The 21,033-nt window shown below is 38.5% G+C and overlaps 1 protein-coding gene across 3 annotated transcripts in view; it reads right to left on the bottom strand.

The window, feature by feature from the left end:
* trip4 (thyroid hormone receptor interactor 4) overlaps nucleotides 1-21,033 on the bottom strand; it is a 57,882-nt gene that overhangs the window by 21,783 nt on the left and 15,066 nt on the right. For all 3 annotated transcript variants that reach the window (XM_049718184.1, XM_049718182.2, XM_049718183.2), the window contains exon 12: nucleotides 12,683-12,785. In XM_049718184.1, the coding sequence (XP_049574141.1) occupies nucleotides 12,683-12,785 (103 nt within the window). The remainder of the gene's footprint in view (nucleotides 1-12,682; nucleotides 12,786-21,033) is intronic.

Raw genomic sequence — 21,033 nt, 5'->3', positions numbered from 1 at the left:
GTCCTGCAGCATCACACTGGGATGATTTAGGTAGCTGACAGAACTATCAACATCCAACCACACCCTTCAGTGGAATTGCAAACCAGTTCAGAGGTGATAATTTCCATTTGCAGAGTGTCAAACCAAAGTGTGCAGGTCGCAGGAAACATGTCTTTAAAGGGAGGTTTGTGATCAAAGTAATACTAGACACTGTAAAACAATCACTGCACGAGCTGCACAAGGGAATGCCAAATGCGCTATGGACAGGGGGTGGGTGTCCCTTGAGTCATTCATACAGACATTATTTGGAATTACCTTAGCTAAATTTGAATGCAAATATGCTCACACATATTTACAGTACAGCCCAGAAGAAAACACAATTTCATGTCTGCCAATATAATTTGTGATATAGGAAGACTGAAAATCACAGATTGGTTTGGGAGTTGGCGACATCTGCAGCAAAGGATATTTGCCGCTAAATAAATTGGCATGTACTCATAACAATGTATTGGTGTAAAATTTGCTGAACAATCTCATTTCTTTCCTCTCCCAAGAAAATAACATTGGTAATCAATCCCTCACACTTAAATGCTATTATTATTTGTACATTTCCACTTGACTAATGTGATTTAAATGTCTCTTTTGTTATTCTCAATCATTACTTTGGAAAAATTGGTCAGATATTTGCAAAAAGAAAATACCTTCTGAAAACATATCAATAAAGCAGCAAGTCTGTGCGGGAGGTTGTTGTCCAGATTAATGGGCCACAATAAAAGCACAATTTCACACTCAGTACATCTTAACGACCCAAGTATGCAAATGAGAGAGATAATTCAGCTGCATAAAAACATGGCGGTAGATAAGAGAGCAGAGAAAAAAGAAGCCAGGGCAGACATTTGTTAACAGGCTTTTGCTGCAAAGGTGAACATTGCTTTCTTCCGTGAAAAGTGATTAAATACAGACTTTGTGTTAGTGCTGATTAGATCAAAAGATGACAGCAGGTCCGCAAGTAGATGCATTTCCACTGTTAACACCAGGAGATGTAGTATTAGTTATTGAGACGGTTGTTTACCAAGGAGATGATGGCGGGCCAACTCAACACAACCATGCAACATTATCATATTATATCAGAATTTTTGATGTGCTTTTGCAAGAAATAGAAGATAAAAACCAGCAATATGCTGTAGCTTACAAATATTCATTAGAGGTTTACTGCAGTTACAGATTGGTGAACAAATTTAGCAATTTAAAATAATGCTAGTCAATTACAACGACAGACGTGAGACTTTATTGACTGAATCTTTGCAAATGTGCTTTGATTTTGGATCGTCCATCAGACAATACATTAAAAAATCATGAATTACTGAAATTCTTACTACTTTATTTTTAAAACTTGTTTTGGCTGGCCATTGTTACAACAATGTTGTCATCTGTATGTGGAACCTTTAAAAAAAAGACAAATTCTCGTGTAAACAAAACCTGAGGTGAAAGCACTGAAGTTAAAATATGACATGATTCACCAAACAGCATTACATATTCACCTTCTTTATTCATGACTGTATATTTTTGTACAGATATGAAGTCATGCAGGATAAGATTCACCAGAAATAAGAGAAAGTTTATCCTCCAGATCTGATTGCAAAGTGGGTCAACTATGCTCCTGGAGAAGTTAACAAGTAGCTGGAGGAATACAGCCACCCACTTGATAATTAGCAGGAAAAGGAAGGCATGCTTGAGAGGCGGGGGACATCACATTAAGGAGTGGCATCAAGATGAGAGAATGTTTGCCTATGAAGATGGAATTTGACTAATTCTAGACCACATTTTAATCATTTCTCTTTGGAGTCTTATTACTGCAGTACTGTTTTATATTGCTTTTGCTCTTTTGAGACAGCAAAGCTGCTTGATGTGAGTGCCGACGAAACTGATTAGAGAGGCAATCTTTTTTATGTCCTATGGTAAAACACTTGTATTATTCTCTGTCTAGCTCCGCCCATTGCTGGCTCGTCGACAAAGAATATCACAAGTTGTAGGCATAGGTTTATGAACGAGATCTAAGACATTAATTAAGATGAAAGACAAGACAATTAAAGATAATGAGGCCCGTGGTTGTGTAGTTGTTCACAGAGGTGGCGTTCATGCAGCTGGCGTGGGATTAATCCCTACTCAGCACTTCGGATCCAATTGCACCATGACTGGCGACTTGTCGAGGATGTGGTCCGACTTTTAATTCAAGGCTCACAGGAGAATTGCTTGAGTCAGGGTTGACCATGATGACATGATTTTGTTGATGCCCTTTTTTTGGGACAATAAATACCAACTACCTCTGGCTCTTTGATGATGTAGAGTTGCGTGAGCTTTTGTTGGTGGGTTTTCTGGAAGACATTCAAAATGTACACTAACCGCATGCCAATTGTGGCCACTCCCATGAGGAACAAACTACTGTCCATTCAAAAGTGAGTTACTAAACAATCAGCTTGTTAAAGTTTTCCACAAAGGTCCTGCTGCAAGTGGGCTGCTAGATAGCTCCAGAATAAAGTTAGTTTTTATGTTAACTTCAATTCATGACCTCATGCAACGTTAGCTTCTTCATAAATTATGAACTGACAAGAGATTTTAGGCTGGTGAGGGAAATGTAGGATTTTAGAGCTGGCGTTCTCCCCATGCACATAGAAACACCAACCCCAATAGTGCAGAATACTACATATTTTTAGCCATTGCTAGTTATGTCATTAAAAAGCATATTTGTTTTGCTTGTTTGATAGTTATGTCATACTATTTTTGTAATATAAATTTGTTAAAGCTATTAAATGTATGAACTTTTATTAATTAAGTACAAATGATTAAGATGAAATAAAAATATATATAATAAATATATAAAATATGTCTGGAAAAAATACTAACTCCTATTTGTTTTTGTTGATTAAAACTTGACTACCAGTAAAACCTTTTTGAATTTTCATTGATTGTCACATAGAGATTAATATCCAGTGTGGCCATATTACTTACTACGTATATGTTCAGCCATTTTGAGTCTTGTCTTTATAACACTAACGCTTTGGTTGAAGCACAAGTTACATTCTTCATCCATTGATTTTACATGTATAACTTATATCCTATAATCTTTAAATTATGTGTATGCAGTAAAACAAATAGTCAGTGTGCACATTCCAGAAGAAATAAAAGTAATTGTCAAATAAAAGCGTTTTTGTCAATTTTAAAAAGTAACATATTTTGTGAATGAATAATGTCATTTTTGTGCATGTTTACATTTGCACACGCTCAATTTGCCTGACTAAACATAAGCATTGATCCTATTCCTATTGTTTCATTTTCCTCATTTCAGTCTGCTTGCAGAGGTTTAGGAACAATCCCACAGGGAGCTGGCAATCTCGCATGAAAAGGCTTTTCAAGTGGCATGCTGATCAAACACATGCGCATACAAATTTGAGCTAAAAATGATTAATACTTGTGTAATGTGGCAAGTAAATTAAGAAAGGCAAGAATGGAGTATATATAGAGAATTCTTTGACTGTTTTCCCTCTATTGCAAAGGAATTCAGAATCAGGCAAATGGCTAACGAACCATGCTTTATGAACCTTGCCTGAGGGTCAAACTGATGTCCTCAATCTGATAGCAGTGTTTGGCTTGTCTGAGGATGAAAATCTATCTACTGACAATAAATTCAACATGCTTTTTGAAGGCAAAAATACATTAACTGTTGTCCTTTGGTTAAAACTTGAAAGCGGCTTGTAATCAAATTAATTTAATCTTTTTTAACACGCCCAAAAAATAGTGATGCTATATACATACATACATACATACATTAACTGTTGTCCTTTGGTTAAAACTTGAAAGCGGCTTGTAATCAAATTAATTTAATCTTTTTTAACACGCCCAAAAAATAGTGATGCTATATACATATCTGAAAATGTTTTGAAGCAGCCGCTAAAGGATAAAGCATAAAACAAAAATCTGTCAGAGAAAATGTAAAATTAAGTATTTGATAATGAATGTTTAAAAAGAAAATGCTTGTACTGCATGATTTATTTCTGGGGAAGGGAAGCCAAGACTGCAGTGTTTCCAGTGCACACTGGAGTAAATGGATCAAGATCAAGCGAAAGGAATTCTCCAGAGAGCCGTAGGGTTCCATCAACAGCAATTATAACCATATGCCAGAGAACCCACGTGTTTTTTCTCCTATTTGCATAAAAGGGCAAACAAAATCCTTTTTCTTCACTCCCTCTCAGCTGTTCTATTTTACCAAAATTAACTACCACAGTATGCCGAATGGAATTTTGCCATAAGACTATGAGAGTATTGATCATGCCACAGTAGCGCACATTATTATCAATTTCAAAATTGTTTTTGCTTTGACTGTATTTCAAACATCTGCACAATCTTAAACAATGGAACCTCTTTTGTGTGTCTTTATTTCCCTCCTTGTATAATATATTATTTAAATATCAAATATTTGAAAATATGCTGTGTTTACCATCCCTGCATTAAAATAATGTTTTATTCAACGGTGTTTCATCACCCAAAACCAATCAACACCAGTTGATACGTTTTACAGTGTACATTTTTAGATTAGGTTAGTTCATTTACACATTTGTAAAGTGGGCTCTTGTGAACTGACATTAATTCAAACACACCTTTTGTGCCACTCGTTTGCGAAAGGAGACACCCGGCGAACATTCGCCAACAGTTTTAATGTTCGCAAAGGAAATTTGGTCTGGTTAAGGGTTGGCAACCTTAAGGTTTGGTGAATTAATGAAAAAGCTCGACTCGTGTTCTGGTTCATCGACTTTACATGCGTAACAGTTGGATGAAGCGTTGGGTGATTGGTCCATAGGGAGTGCAACCATGGCTAAATGGTCCATGCTTAATCCAACACTTAGGTTGTTTGTGTTTACAGTTTACTTACTTGAAATAAGTTATACTATTCAGTACACTACAAAATACACTTAGGTAATAAAGTGAAAATACTGAGGGTAAGCCAAAAAATATTTCTAAAATAAGTCTGCCTTGCCTGATATGAGGCCGCCTCGTTGAGCGACACTGTCAAAGTTGAGAGAGTAACAGACAGGTTCGGAATTATCACACGTCCAAATGACTCAACTTCAAATAGAAGTTTAATGAGGGTAAATTATTTGGTGACAGCAAACTTGTTCTCCATTAGTTAACGGGTGGTGTTTGTAGATGATAAGTAAAGTAGGTACCCAACCACTACATAAATCCATGTACTTGACATTTTAGCTTGCAGACGCCAACAAATAACGATGATTGTTTACCATTAGCTAAACAAAGTAATCCCTCAGTCTATGTTAACGAATATACGGGCCATTCCACCAACACGATCCCATGGCCTGTCTGAATAACAAGCCAAATAGACAAGAAATGGGTGCAATGACAATGGCTTCTTCTAAGATGGCTGAGTGAAATAAAAGCTGTGGGCATAGAAAAGACAAAAACATAAAAGCCTGTTGATTGGCTGTTGAGTAGATATAAAAGGTCTACACACATCAATACTGAGTGGGTCTTGAGAGATCTGTCAAAATAAGCTGAAAACGGCTGGCAGGGAATGAATTAAATGTGGAAAAGGATTTGAAAAGATGAATATCTCATTTTTTAACAACAAAGATTTGACAGTTAAAGAAGGTGTATTGGCTAAGTTGTTATAGTATGTACTGCATATAGACACTGCACTATCATGTCAATTTCTTGAAAAAAAATAGGAAGAAAGAAAGCAACAGGAAACTTTACTATTTTAAGGCATGTTGCCATATACTACTTTGCCAAGAGCGTTTAACTTTTCCATTTGTGTTTGGTTTGGCGTGAGACAATCTCTATTAGCAGGGGGCCTGGTAAACTGTTTCAAGGTACAGAACTTGATGACGGCATGTTTTGGTCATATTTTCCAAACACACATACGCAGTCGTGTTTACCTCCTTAATAAGAATGCCGATCATTCAAGAAGGCATAGTAAATACAATTGCGTGAATGATTTTGTTGGTCAGCCAAGACTAATATTATAATACGTTTCCAGATTGGTACCGATACAACTCGAGTCCAAACAACAATGATATAATGAAGTGCCACAGCAAGCCATTTTACCATATCACCATCTTTCTAGGCAGCTTATTTTCCCGACCACCCATTACTTGCTGCCTTGCCTCATTAGCATTACAAATAGCACCTCGAGCAAAAACAGTGAAGGCAGCAGAAGAAATAGGACAGAATTAACAGATTATGTAAGAAGTGAAAGAACAGTGTGTTGCAAAGAGGAGGTGGCTAAAAGCATATTGCATTGCAGATAATGCTTCACACTTGATATTCTTAGATTACAATGTTATCTACAGACAAACTCCATTGTTGCCCATGACAATGAATGTTGTGTGCATTGTTGTTAATGTCAAAAGTTATCAGACGCACAAATTCAGTGGACTTTACTGGATTTCACTGATTTAGGTGTTCCATGGAGGGTGTACACGTTATACTTCAACAGCCATTTTCAGGATGACTTGAGCTATGACCTGCCAAGTGACTGTGTTCAGAATTGCCTTGAGGATTATAAACAAAATTAGTATGTGCATTGTTTCATACATGGATTGCAAATATGTCAATTGCCAAACAAACTAGACCAGTGGTTCTTAACCTGGGTTCAATCGAACCCTAGGGGTTCGGTGAGTCGGGGCTTCAGGGGTTCGGCAGAGCCGGTATGCTAAAAAAAATGCACCTCTGAATGATTATTTGGAGACAAAGCAGAACTAGTTTGTATGGCAGGCTCGATGTGGATGCTTGTGTTTTGTGGCTACAGCCCCACTCAACACTCAGTAGGAGGTCACACAAAGAGCCCCATAGTGCCACAATGCAATATTCATGGTGGGGTGTGAGCAGAGCAGTTAAACACAGCAGTATTGTGGAGAGACTTTCCAATCTTCTATCAGGGAGCAGCTGCTGCTTGAGCTTGCCTGTTTCCTAGCCTGCCCTCCCTTGTTCTCTCTCTGCTGTCTTTCACTCAACCATTAATTTTTAATCACAACTTAAATGGCTGCCTTGGCTGTGGCTGTTGGGGGCAGTAAGTCAAGGGCTCTTGCCTTTGGTTATGGAGCAGGAAATAAATTTGAAAAGATCAAGCTAAACATACTGTGAGAGAGTGTGAGGGTTGACAAGAAAAAATGTCCATTTAGGAATCTAAAATATATATATGATACTTTTATGATAGCTTGCTTAGCATTTCAACACATTTACCTTTCACTGCGACCGGTTGAAGAAACTAATCAAATTAATATATAGGAGTTCAATTTTCTGCATTAAATGTAGGGATTTAAAAGATGGCAAAGACATAAGGAATCGGTTTAGGTAATTTTAAGGTTTACACAAAAGAAACATAATGAAGTCTCTATGTAGGTCTTGTCAAAATTAGAGCTCATGTTCTTGATCAGGTCCAGGCAAAATTAACTATTCATTTGATTGGTCTTCAAAATGTAAATATTCTTTAACAGGATAGCAGAATCTCTTTTTAGTCAGAAAAACAGCTGGGAGTAAGTGAACACTGCCTCTGTTGGTCGTAACAAAGAAATGCACCCAATTCTAAATTGTGTGATTAAACGGAAATTCTTCACATCTAATTAATCGATGATATGTATATATAAGACCAAAATACACCTCATGGTCGCATAAAGGGCTGAACCACTTAATATGTGACGGTTAAGGCTGGGTCGCTGTTGTCAGTAAGGTGGCAGCTTTCAGGTTTTCTCTTGCATTATTTATTTTCCATATTGGGGTGGTCTGACCCAACACTGATGTAATGAGTAGAGTCACAGCCTGTTTGGAGTCCCAGGGCAACCCCATGCGACCATATCCCTGGATCACTGCTCAACCCACACAGGGATCTTTACAGCTACTCTTTGCTCAGGATTCACTTGGACTGTAAAAGTCAAGCCTTGTTGACACATCTGCGCTGTTGCTCCCTGAGGCTAATGGCTATTACATCTGTCCGCTTCTTTTCAGTAGAAGTGAGAAACTCTCTAACAATCAAATTCTCTTTTCTAAAATGGGAAGAGCAAAAACGCTGACAGCTGATGGAAGACTAAAAGCCACATCTGAGGGATAGTTACCACTTTTGATCTCACTCCCAAGTGCATTTGAGCTACATTGTGTCAAGATGGGTTTGGAAAGAAATAGCAAAGGCCTCTAGGTAGAAGTGTAAATGTTATCACTTTCCAACTGTGACTGGACCATTGCGTTGTTGCGAGTAAAATATTAGTGTCTCTGGTGAGATCACCATACATACAAAGAGGTGCAATGATTAACCGATAACTAATCGATTAACTGATGAATAATTTTGATAATTGGTTAATTACTTAGAAACCTTGTTAAACATAAAATTGCCCAAATCCTCAGAATTTTAGCATCTCAACAGTAAACATTCTTAGATTTCCGTAGTCTTCCATTAAAGCAGACTGATGATGATTGCTTTTTGAAACTAATACAATATTTCAGTTGTAATATTAGCAAGACATCTGCTTTTACTTAGGAAAACAATGATCAATATTTTTGCAGATTGTCTGACAGATGCAAATAAATCCTAAACTACATTTGTGAATTTTCAGCACTGCCATTTTGAAACAACGTGCTGTTTTTTTAAGGGATGGAAATTAAAACATGATTAATTGATAAATTAATTGATTATTAAAATGAAATAAATGAATTGTTGCTGCTCTTAAAAAAATGGATCACAAATGAGTGTCTTAGAACACGAAATGAACTAAGTTTTTTTTTTTTTTTTTAAAAGCAAAGAATCTGTCCAAGTGCAAACATAGGCATGATATCAACAATGGCTCCCAACAAAGAATGAACTTTAAAAAGAGAACCAAACACAGCAATTTGAAAAGCAAGATTTTATCGTATGTGCCAGCGAGGGCCGTCACTATAAAATCATTTCAGAATAGAGTATCCTAATGACTCTTCGACTGAACAAACAAAAAATTGGAAAAACTGCATACTTCTAAATCTCAATTTTTCTAACACGGCTTCGTCACGGACCCCAATTTTTTTTTAATCATAAATACATTTTCAAGTAGTATTTCAAATGGATGATATAAGGACGCTAGTGAGTCAATGAATTTCTGTGACCAATTGAAAGGGGTTAGATAATAAGAAGTCGGGCTGTTTGAACTTTATGACTGCTTTATTACAGTGTTACAGGTAGGTCGGATCGTTTTTGATCCGGAAAGGGGGAAGGTCTCGGAAGCACTTCATCTACACAGTCACTCACTAGTCAGAGAATGTGGCCTGACACAGTAGTGGCTTCTTTAGTCTCTCTTCCATCCAATTCACATAGCATCAAAATGACTTACTCAATCCACCTGATATTGTCAATGTCAACAGACTTGGATGTGTAAGGAGACGGACAGCAAACGGGCCCCTTCAGCTGCCCAACAACGTCCCTGACCTAAATTAACGTAACAAAGGACCCCCTAGGTTGCCTAAAAACATGCCTTTCTAAAAATACTTTCTATACAATGCGCTTTCGGGGTTAACACGATTCCCAAATTCTGGATCCAAAAGTCTGCGTAAAATCTGGATTTAGGTGTATTCATTTTAATGTTGAAAACTCCGGTTATGCTTACATAGGATCTTAACAGATGAAAAGAGGTAATGAATCATCCACAAGCAGAATTAATTTTGGAGCTGAGGGACCAAAACATCAATAGCACAATCTGAGAGTTGTTCACTCAATAGGCCTTAAGAAGAGGTCTGTGTTTTGTGCCTTATCTAAATGGGTTGGGTTAAGGATGACAGGCCGAGTGGTTTCATTTAACAAAGAACTTTCAAAAAAGCCACAAAAATACACCACACAATCTTAAAATCGTCTCATCTGCAAAAAAGCATTAGCGTATGTGTATAAAACCCATGTATATGTCGTTTGATTAAAAAAATATTAAGAGGGAGAAAGGAAAATAATCTTTTACACACAGTTATCAGTGAAAGGGTATTATTCAGTGGAACAGGAGTGTTATCAATCTAAGAGAGCAGGCTGATCTAGTGGAGGAAAATTTATTGCTTGGGGCTCCCAAGCCTGTGTGCTTGGCTTTCAGCTCAACAGCTCAGCTCTCTCCTTTCCTCTCCTCTTCTCCCCATTAACCGGCTGACAGAACCATAATAAACACAGCCTGTCACCTTCAAGGCCTGCCTCTCATTTACTAGAGAACACATGAAACCCTGCTCTCACATTCCATCTCTTTCCTTCCCACTTCCCTTCATTTGCTGGACTCACTGGAGCTGAAACATGAGTTTTGGCCCCTGCTGCCTCAGAAGCTACAGATTCTCTCCTTAAAAATCCACACTGACCTGAAAAAGCATGAATATTAAATAGAAATATGAATTAATACCCAAGGAGCTTTTTAGCTCTCACAACCTCTTTCTGTCTCCCAGCGGTGGACAGCAGAAAAGGGAGACTAATAACCACATTGAAAAAGAAGGAAGACGTTTGTTGGGTAATTGGCTTCTTTTTCATTTGCAATCCCACAGTGACTTCACATCTAACACAAAGAGGGAATCACACATTCATGGCAGAGGCGCAACATTCAAAGGGGGATATTTTCATCAGGAGCATATGATGTTATTTTATGTGATGCAACCTGAGAGATACACACAACATGCATCTCTGTCAGGACACAAACTGAGCGTGTGAAATGAATACAACAAGCAAGGGCATGGGAACACATCAAAACATCTATGGCACATTATTGTGAATCAAATAAGGCAGTCACGTTGAGAAAGAATGAATTCATCATTTGTCTCATCTATAAACTTGCATAGTTTCAATTATATTACCGTAAATGAGTTCTTATAGATTATAGACGTCAGTGTATGACATGTTATTTTCCCGGAACCTAATAGAAGCAGAGCGGAAAGGAAACAACGCAAAATAACGCTAATGTTTAAGTAGAAAAGGACGGAGCGATGTTTTGTTGACACGGAGGTTGCTACGGCTTCTTCTACTATTATTCCTGGTATATTTTGTCAATCTGCGCATGTCAGAATGATTTTTTCCACCCAAAAGACTCTTGAACACACATATCAAATTTTTAGTGTCCATATAAACAGTGCATCATAATTTGAATACAAACTCTGAAGACATTTTGTCCACATAAATGTAGCTAGTGTTTCAGGTTTTCACAAAACACTGATCGTACTGCATGAAAATTGACAACAAGATTAGTTAAGAAATGTATGATCGTTAAGACTACTTCTTTCATTTTGCACAGTATTTGAAGAGGGTTTTCGGATCAATTCAAGCACCAGGAAAGTGACAGACATAGAGGAAAGCTGAAGGAAATCTGGGCTCATGACAGACAGCCAAATAGCTTTTAACACTCACAATGACCTTCAGGTTAAAAACAAGCGTGCACACTGATACAAATGTTCAGAGGATGTGAACATAAACCATTATGCACTTCCCTTATTACTGGGAGTCAGTCTTGGCATTTTGCCATTTTAAATGTCACAGACTCCTCCACAGGGTAATGACTGATCAACCTCGGCCGGCATCCAGCATAACCTTGCATAATTTTTTGATAGGCAATTTTTAAATACAGATGAAAAGAGGAAGCAAATTTTATGATTCTGAAATATAAACTACATTTCCTTCCTATTTCAAATAAAAAGGCTGATATCTTGTCATGATAATGCTTGTTAAAAATGACAGTCCTCCAAAAGTAAAGCAAATGTAGTTTCTATTGTATTAAGCAAGATTGAAATAACGAGGTTGACAAAAGAATATCATCAATGAGATGTAGGCATCATCAAAGAACATCCATATTCATAACCTGTACATTAAATCCCAGTTCATCTCATATTGATATTGCAAGAGACTGCAGACAATAAAAGAGACACTGAGACAATATATCAATTGCCATAATATGCCCATGCTATTCTGCTCCATTGCTTATGTTTGCAACATACTGTGAACCACACATCCTTCTTAAAACAGCCACAAATAATGAGTCTGAATGAAGTGAATGAAGTTTGGCGAGATGGATTTGTCAGATTATATTCACAGGTGTACATTAAGGGACTGTCTCACTCGAAACCGCTTGTGTTTATGTTGTGATAAAGGCAACTTTTGGGAAAAAGCTATAATTACATCTCTGCATCTTTTTTTTTCAGGAGAGATTGGAGCTCTCATGGTGTGCATGTTTATTACCATAGATGTCATGTCTACTTAAAAATAGTCCAGTTGAACCATAAAAACAAGGTAATCCTTGTGTCAAATTGTGACAACCTCTATATCTAATGCAGATGGAAAGATATGAAAGAAGCACAGCTGTATAAACAATCGCTCTCAAGTCTTGAGAGGATTTTGACATATTACCAAAAGAGCTAACAAGTACATCATTTTGCAGCAGCAGTTGAAATCGCAGATGATGTGTGTAGCACCTATCATAAATCACACAACACACCAGCAACATTTTACATACCAACATACTTACAGGCTTGTCCCCCGGGCAACAAGAAACAAAATCTCTTGGAGAGAATGTGTAGTGTAAATTAACTTCGTTTCGTTTCACTTGTGGTATAGTTACCAGCATTAATCATTTACATCTTCATTTAATGTGTGTATGCCGGTGAGTATGCAAAATTCAGCACAGAAGCATTACAAAAAACTGTCATGAAAAGAGATTGGACTTACAGATCTTGTGCTTCCCTTTCATTGGAAATTTCACCAGCAGCTCCTGGGGGTTAGTGCAGATGAAGACGAATGGGGAAGCAGACTCGTCGCATGTACCGGGAAACTGTGGGTAGAAATGGAGAAAATTAGCATTTGAATGTTGACTGAGCATGACCATATTTTTCACTGAATGTAAAACTATGATCCCTAAGACCTATGTAATGGATCATTCAGTGTTCAAGCACATCGTGACAGCCGATATGAGACAACCAGGGTCTTCTCGACTATAACGTAGGCAAACGTGAGAATAAGATAACGTGTAGTCAAACCAACACCAACCACAAATCCTGACTGTTTTTCAGATTCAAATCAATTATTAACTTATCACAAAGATTGTGAGAAAAAAGACATTTGTAATAATGAGATGTTTTACTTGGCCACAAAGACACAAAGGGACACTATTTTTCCATTTGTTATTGATTGGTCTTTCAGGTGAGAGTAGGGAATTGACTGACACAGTGACAAAGGAGTCATCTTTTCCATCACTGGCAGCCAATGTCTCTCAGCTCATCCAATTTCCCCCGGTGCTATCAGATAGTGCCCATGATTGCATCTAGGCAGCCAGGAAGCGGCTCTCTTCCTGACAGCATGCTTCCACTCCCCCACACCTCCCCTCTCACTTAATCACAGATTCTCCATCTCCCTCAAAGGAGCACTGAAGGTTGTGACAAATTTGGGGCTTTTAGGGGAAGATCAGCAGAGTCAGTAACATAGCCATATGGTCTCTGACAAACTGGCAAGAGATGATAGAGATATTCATTTCAGATTACAGTCCGTGACCGTCGACCAGAGTGTATTACACAAGTGATAAAATATGTAAACACTCAAGGCTGGTCAAAGATAGATGGGGACACAAGTCGAGTCCTTTGTCTCCTTCATCCTATAGCGCATTGCAATTAAATTAGGGTCTTGTGGTCAAGTAGACTGTCTTCGGGTTGGAACATTTCTAACAGTCCTTGAGTAAATTGATAAATTAATAAAGTGGTTTTAAAAGGTGAAGGTTGTGATACTAAAATGCGATAGGTTGGTTGTATTTTATCTGTTGTTAATGGCAACAAATTCTTCAAAGTTACAGAAAAACAAATATCTTAAGTATAGACTTAGACTTAGACTTAGACTTAGACTTAGACTCAACTTTATTAATCCCTTGGGATTACTCCTTCAGGGAAATTCTGTGTCCAGTAGCAGTAAAATACAAGATACACAAGAAAAACACAAGAGTATAGCTGATTTTCGTAGTTCTAAAAATGCCACAGGAGTTGTTCTTCGAGCCAGTGACCATTTAACTTAAGAACACATTGAGCCATAAAATATTATAACACACATACCGTAATTTCCAGACTATAAGCCGCTAAGTTTTGCTCAAGTTTTGAACTCTGCGGTTTGTCATCCGGTGAGGCGTATCTATGGATTTTTTGTGATGACTTGGTCACTTATACACTCGTAAAAAGCCTGTAGACCGCTGTTGTGCGGCATCGCTTTGCTGGGCGGAAGGATATGTGACCAGACACACGGTTACTGGGGAGAAGACCGGCGTGTTGATCGCATAACCATCCACCAGGCAAATAGTGCCGTATAATTCACACAAAGAAGAGACAGAACGAGATCAAGACGGACATTACTGACGAAAGGAAGCTTTTATACACAACTGATGAATCCATAATCCATAAAAATGGATTTCGAATGTTTCAGATCATCACGTTCTCATAAAATAATCACATAAATAAAAATAAATAATAATGATGGTTTGTTTCTGAGTTTTGTTAAGACAGGGCATTTGCGAACCTAAGATTTCCACTTATTCCTTGTGCAGCACTTGGCTACAAACCACACAGTGGAGATTGAGCTCTTACTCTCTCCCACGACAAATAAAACCAAAGTTTATAGAGTTGAAATATTATTTTTTCTCTCTGTCTACAAGCGGACCTCAGTGATCACGGTACTCCCACAGTAGCCACTGCAGCACCTGCTTGGCTCGCAGTCGTCTTCTAAGAGCTGCTTTAGCTTGGACGAAGGAACCAGAACGAGCAGTGAGCTATCAAAAATTTCTTTATTTCAAAACAAATGATTACCGTATTTTCCGCACTATAAGGCACACCTAAAAACCTCCAATTTTCTTAAATGCTGACAATGCACCTTATAATCCGGTGCACCTTATATATGAACCAATATTGAGCCACTACGGCAGGCGTGTCCAAATATATGGACTTATATCTGGACAAAGTTTTAAAATGGGCCATTCATTGAAGGTGCGCCTTATAATCCGGTGCATTTTATATATGGCCAAAGTTATCAAATGGGCCATTCATTGAAGGTGCACCTTATAATCCAGTGCGCCTTATAGTGCGGAAAATACGGTACTGTCTTCTATAATCATGCCAAAACTTTAATGTGCGGTTCCTCGTAACCATCTACTTACATCTTGCCAAAGTACATTTCATGTTTGCTGCCTTTTTCTCTCTACTTCCTTTCTTCCTGCTCCTCGAGTCACTCATACAAACAAAAATCACACTCTGTTACTTCATGAGCTTGTCAATCATCGGAAACTACAGCACTCAAGAACAATCTGGTCAACGCAACTGCAGGCTTGCAACAGCATTCAACAAGTATTTTGTGTTAAAGTGAAACCTCAAGGATAGCACAAAGCACTCTCTAACTCCATGGGTGGAGTTTTCGTTCTTTCGTTTTCGCAGATGCCCGCAGTCAGATACAGTTGTTTGCATGATTATGGGTGTGAACGCAACCAAATTCCTTCACGGCCGACAGGAGCTGCTCCTCACATTCCCTTTAAATTCAGCGTAGGAGAAACAGAAACAACTGCAGAAACAGAAACTAATTCGCTGGAGTCCATGCAGGAGATTGACGTCCAAAGTACATTTAGAAGGAACAGCAAGAAGACCGGATGATGTAAATTTGGCCAGGGCGATCACAGATCATCAAATATCACTGCGCTAAGGTACTAAGGAAACAAAGGAAAACAAAGGAAAACAAAATGGTGCATGGTCTTGAATTCAGATGAAACCAGCCTTTGCAGTAGAAAAGTGTGTTCCTGTGAACCCCCCTCCCCTCCAGTTGACTACTTTTTTCATCCTCCATTAGTTTATTAGCATTTAAAGTCGTTGAATGTGCTACTTTGCCTCACTACCTCCCCCATCTAGTAGTTTCAATCCCAAGTTAATCAAAAGGGCACTTAACATTGTGGTTGAGTGACAAGACGCTTCACAAAAGCACTCCGTATTCATCAGGAAGGATCTAACAGAGTGAAAGAAGACTTACTTACAAATTCAATTGATGTTGCTGGAAACACACGCACGCGTGAGCGAGTACACGCGCGCGCGCACACGCACACACACACATACGCGCACACACGCACACTTATACACGCACGCATGCACGCACACAAATAGGATATTAACTAGATTTACATGAAAAGGGTGCTGGTGAGGATAACTGCCAGATCAAATGAATTTATAGGTCCAAGTGGTAATTCCTCAAATAACTAATATCTATATGAGGGTATTTTAAATAGTAAAGCTAAGGCTGTACAATTAAAAATGCATGCCTTGAGTTTTACCACTGGTTAAAGATGATTCTTTGTAAAATAAAGTTACGGACTCATGAATGACAGTTATGCAGATTGCAACATTCATGCTCCAATTTAACAAAAGTTTATAAAAAAATGTATGCAAAAATGATCCCAAATAGAAATAAAAGTCAAATGTAATAAACCTTCACAAAATCAAGAGCCAGTTACATCAATAAAATCGAAACAAATTATTTCACTTTGAATTTCATAAATGACAGGGCAGCAACCTCATAAAATTGTTCACTAGTAAAGGCTGAAATGAATCATTGCTTTTTCAAAATGATTATACAGCAGTGATTCCCGGCCACCGGCCCTGTACTGGTCCACGGCAGACCACAAAAAAAAAAAAAAAAAAGTAGATAGCTTGTAGTTTATTTATATCTGAGTTGTCAAGTTGTCCGGGTTGCATGATCCTAACATTAAATCCACAAGCTAGCAAAATGAGTAAAATAAATTAACGTATTTCCTTTGCACTGGGGAAAAACCTAGTGACGATTCAACACAAGAGCCTATGCAAAATAAGTAAAAGAAAGGTGCATTTTACAGATATTACCAGAAGGCACACTTGAAATATAGATTCAAGTCGAAAGGGGATTCACACGCATAGTGAGCGGCTCTCCTTCAAAACTGATTCATCAACAAGTGCCTTGAGAGTGTCACAGTTGATGGTTAACTGCTAAAAAGCCTATAAGTTATTCAATATTGGTGAAAAAAAATACCCACCCCCCAAAAAAATGTGTGTAAATGCTACAGAAAATTGAGGTGTTCTTAAAACTTTTCCTGTGTACCATCTTTCTTTGTAAATAACTCGCGCGCTTTCTGTGTACCGTCTTTCTTTGTGAATAACTTGCGGGCACATGCGGCTTTTAGTATGGTGTGGCTTATGTATAAAGGAGAAAAAAAAAAAAAGATTTTCCCCAAATTTTGCTGGTGAGTCTTATAATCAGGTGCGTCTTATAGTCCAGAAATTACGGTACATACCTTATTTTTTTATCTCAAAAACTAACAAAAAGTGTTTTTTTTTTCTATTAACGGGCTGTCAAGAAAATGTACCTTAATCCAAGCCTGTGCATTGTTTAAAACCTAAATTAAGCTTATTGTGTGCACTATTTCTTACAAAAGCAGAAAATCCAGAGCCATTTCTCTGGTGCTAGGAAGACAAACTTTGAGTCCATGCATGTCAAGTAAGAGCTCAACAAGCAAACAGTGTACCCTCTCGTAGCTTTCTACAATGTCTCTCTCTCTGACTCCACTCAGCTGCTGTCAGCAATTAAGGGCAGCAGAAACAAGTAATCTCCTTCTGGGCGACAGGGCCAGACCAGAACAGGCATGTGGAGAGGGCTATGCTTCGGGGGGGAGGGGAGGAAGTGGCAGTGGTATGTTTGTGTGCGTGTGAGTGTGTGCGGACATGTGTGTGTGCTTGTGCATGCGCGTGTGTATGTGTGCCTGGCCCCAGCCAGGCACTGCTTGGCTGCACACAATCTCAGCCCAATAAAAAGACCTTCATTGGCAGGGAGCAACTGAGCCAGACGGGCTGGGAGCATGTGGCTTTTAAAAATGAGTAGGGCGGATTGAAGCAGGAAGGCGGGTGGGAGTGGGGAGAATAAAGAAACAGGGAACTAGAGAGTAAACATACAGAATGTGATATGGTGAGAAAGACAGAAAATACGAGGAAAGGGAGCTTGAAACAAAAAGGCAGATGTTGATGGATACTAAGCCACATATATAGTGAGTCTTCCTGGAAGCACTACTTAACCAAGCTTGTCAAGGCTGTTTTCCACCCGGGGCAGGGAGAAACAGATGGGTAGTCTGAGATATGAGCTACATGTGGGAGGTGAAAGGGTGTTGTTGGGAACTGTGTGCAGAAGCAATTGTGCGCCAAATGTTCTTTAATCTATCATGTTCAGTAAGCAACACAAGCCTGTTTTTTTGCATTCATTAACCCTTTTAACGGAACACGGCTGCCCTCAGGAAACGTCACTGCAACTGCTGTTTGTGTCGTTGCACATTATAGCACGATTATTTGTTTTTCCACTGCTGCACAAGACCAGACGACAGCACACGTTAACGAGCAAACCCAAGCAGAGTGCTGGTAATGGAAACAAAGTGATACTTGACTTGTTTTGCTTGGGCTAAATGTATTTGTGTCTTAGTCATATTTTTATACAAGTATTAGACGTTATTCTCTCAAAGATTTTAGAGCTACTCCAACGGAAGACTGCTTCAATCTGAACAGGCAGTTAATTGAAAATCATGCATCGTTGATGAATCTCAAGCGAAGTTGGATGCGATGCACGATGATGATTAAAAATTAAACAGTCCTTCACCGACAGAATCAACTGGTGTCAATTTGGAGAGGGAACATTAATTATATGGGAGTCTCAAAGACCATCTGCAGAAATTTTGCATTTTTAATAACCCTACCAGAGAAGGAGCCTTCCTTATTAGAAGCATTTATTACTTTGCACATATCCATCTGTTCAAGTGCTAAACTAACTCACGTCCATTCAATATTATATTTCAGTGCAACGTAATTGACATTTTACTCCACTAAAGCCATAGATGCTATTTGGAAGCACTCAGTGGTTTAAAGTGCGGTACAAGTGTGGGCGCCCTCTGCGAATATGTGAACAAATCACTGAATTACACACGCAAACTGTACTTTTTTTAAATTTTTATTTGGTGCGCTTACATTTATTAGGCCAAGTTCACTTGTATTGGTCTTTTAAGAACGCACTCACATTTCATCTTTTAAAACACTTTTAAATATTTATTTATCCATTCATTTTCTATATTAATTATTTTAATTAGGGTCACTGGATTCTATCCCAGTTGACTTGGGACAAGCGGTGGGGTAGGCGCCAAACTGGTTGTCAGCCAATCACAGGGCATTGTGTTTTTATGTAGGTTCAATGTAGGTTTATTCATCCATTAATTTTCTATATTATTTAGTTTCATTAGGGTTGTGGGTGGGTCCTATCCCAATTGGCTTAGGACAAGTGGCAGGGTACGTGCCAAACTGGTCATCAGCCAATCACAAGGCATCATGTTTTTATGTAGGTTCAAGTTGAGATTTTAAAGTGTGGGGGGCGAAAACTATTCGCCTTGGGCCACCAAATGACTCGGTCAGAAGAAGTGTCGAACTGAAGCATTTTACAAAGGAGAACTCCTTGGTTGCATTATTAAATGATGACCGAATAAGAATAAGCATGCACAGGCCAGGATTTTGATGCTGGCAATTTTGTTTTAATCTGTCACTGGCAAAGTGGCAGGTGGACAACATGAACATGGAACAATGCCATGTTAGCAATCAGTGTGTTGTCAAACGCATCACAGTTGTTTACCCTTTTTTGCTTGTTTTCTGCCCATTTGAACAATTTGACCCATAATGGTTTAAAAATACCTGAATAATCAGTGTTGCAAAGGATTAACATTTGTTGAATTCCATAACAATATACAGACGATCCGTCACATCTGGCAGCTCTACATGTACCTTTTAGGGCACATGTGTCAAACTCAAGGCCCGGGGGCCAGATACGGCCCGCCACATCATTTTATGTGGCCCGCAAAGACAAATTGCGCATCAAATTCATATGTCAATATTAAAATTACTAATTGTTTTTACTTTTAAAAAATAGATCTATTGCTAGCAATTTTTATTACCATTCATATTTTTAAAATATGTTAACAGTTTTTCTTAGTCTCTGTTTTGAAAACTAGTTATTCATCTAGTCATTCACTACTTTGTTGAGTTTGTTACACTATATAGAATTTGAGACATTCAGACATTTATTTGGGTTGGCAATTTCAATGGCCCTTCGAAGGAAACCATGACTATGATGCGGCCCACGACAAAAATAAGTTTGACACCCCTGTTTTAGGGAATGAAATATCTTCCTTCGTTTTGACCACTTTGGCTTACTACTGTACTTGTGTTGGTCATTACAATGAGAAGTATTTTAAGTCTTTTATGAGGTGCTACTTTGTGTAAAATATATCAGAACCAACACTTTCCATTTTCTATACCCGTCGTGGGCGTACATACGTATATACACTTTATGAGAATGGCTCAAAACATAACACAAAACACTTGAACATTACTATGAAAAACATTACTATTCGGTGCAATCCTGTACAATCAATTCCTCGAGTGTGAAGGATTTATAGAAATTGCCTCAGTGTAATTATAATGTGGAATGTTGAGCCCACATTCTGCCGGGAGAGGTATTCTAATCAAGTGTATGTGTTCTTGTTTGCATAACAATTCGGCTCTGGGAGAATTTTGGTTAAAAGCCAGCCACAGATTAGCCCTTCAGCGAGCACTAGTGCTGACAGGTGCAGTAAAGCCATGTGGTTGCGCAAAGAGATTCACACAGACTTCCTTGCACAGCTCAGTTCTATTTTCCCAGCCATGTTTATGACTTCACCTCCTGCGGTGGCCCTCTGGCAAGAAGCAAACAAGACTGCCTGACAACAGTGTAGGCTTTTGATTCTCAAAGAGGTAACTGTGGGAACTTTCGAGCAGGGAGCGTTCTCTCTTTCAGTCATTCTAGCATCTGTTTGTGTTGAAATGATGACTTAATTATGAAGAAAAGATTGTATTGCGAGACTATACGTAAAACCCAATTGCACAGCAGGCACATTGGTTTCTTGTACAACACATGCGTGCATAAACACAAACACACACACACACACAGCAAGGAGATAATTAGAGTTTAAGCTTCCA

Source organism: Syngnathus scovelli, chromosome 4 (genome assembly GCF_024217435.2).
Source record: "Syngnathus scovelli strain Florida chromosome 4, RoL_Ssco_1.2, whole genome shotgun sequence".
NCBI classification, from domain to species: Eukaryota; Metazoa; Chordata; class Actinopteri; order Syngnathiformes; family Syngnathidae; genus Syngnathus; species Syngnathus scovelli.
Note: the sequence above shows the minus strand (reverse complement) of the source record. Positions and strands in the feature narration are given on the sequence as shown.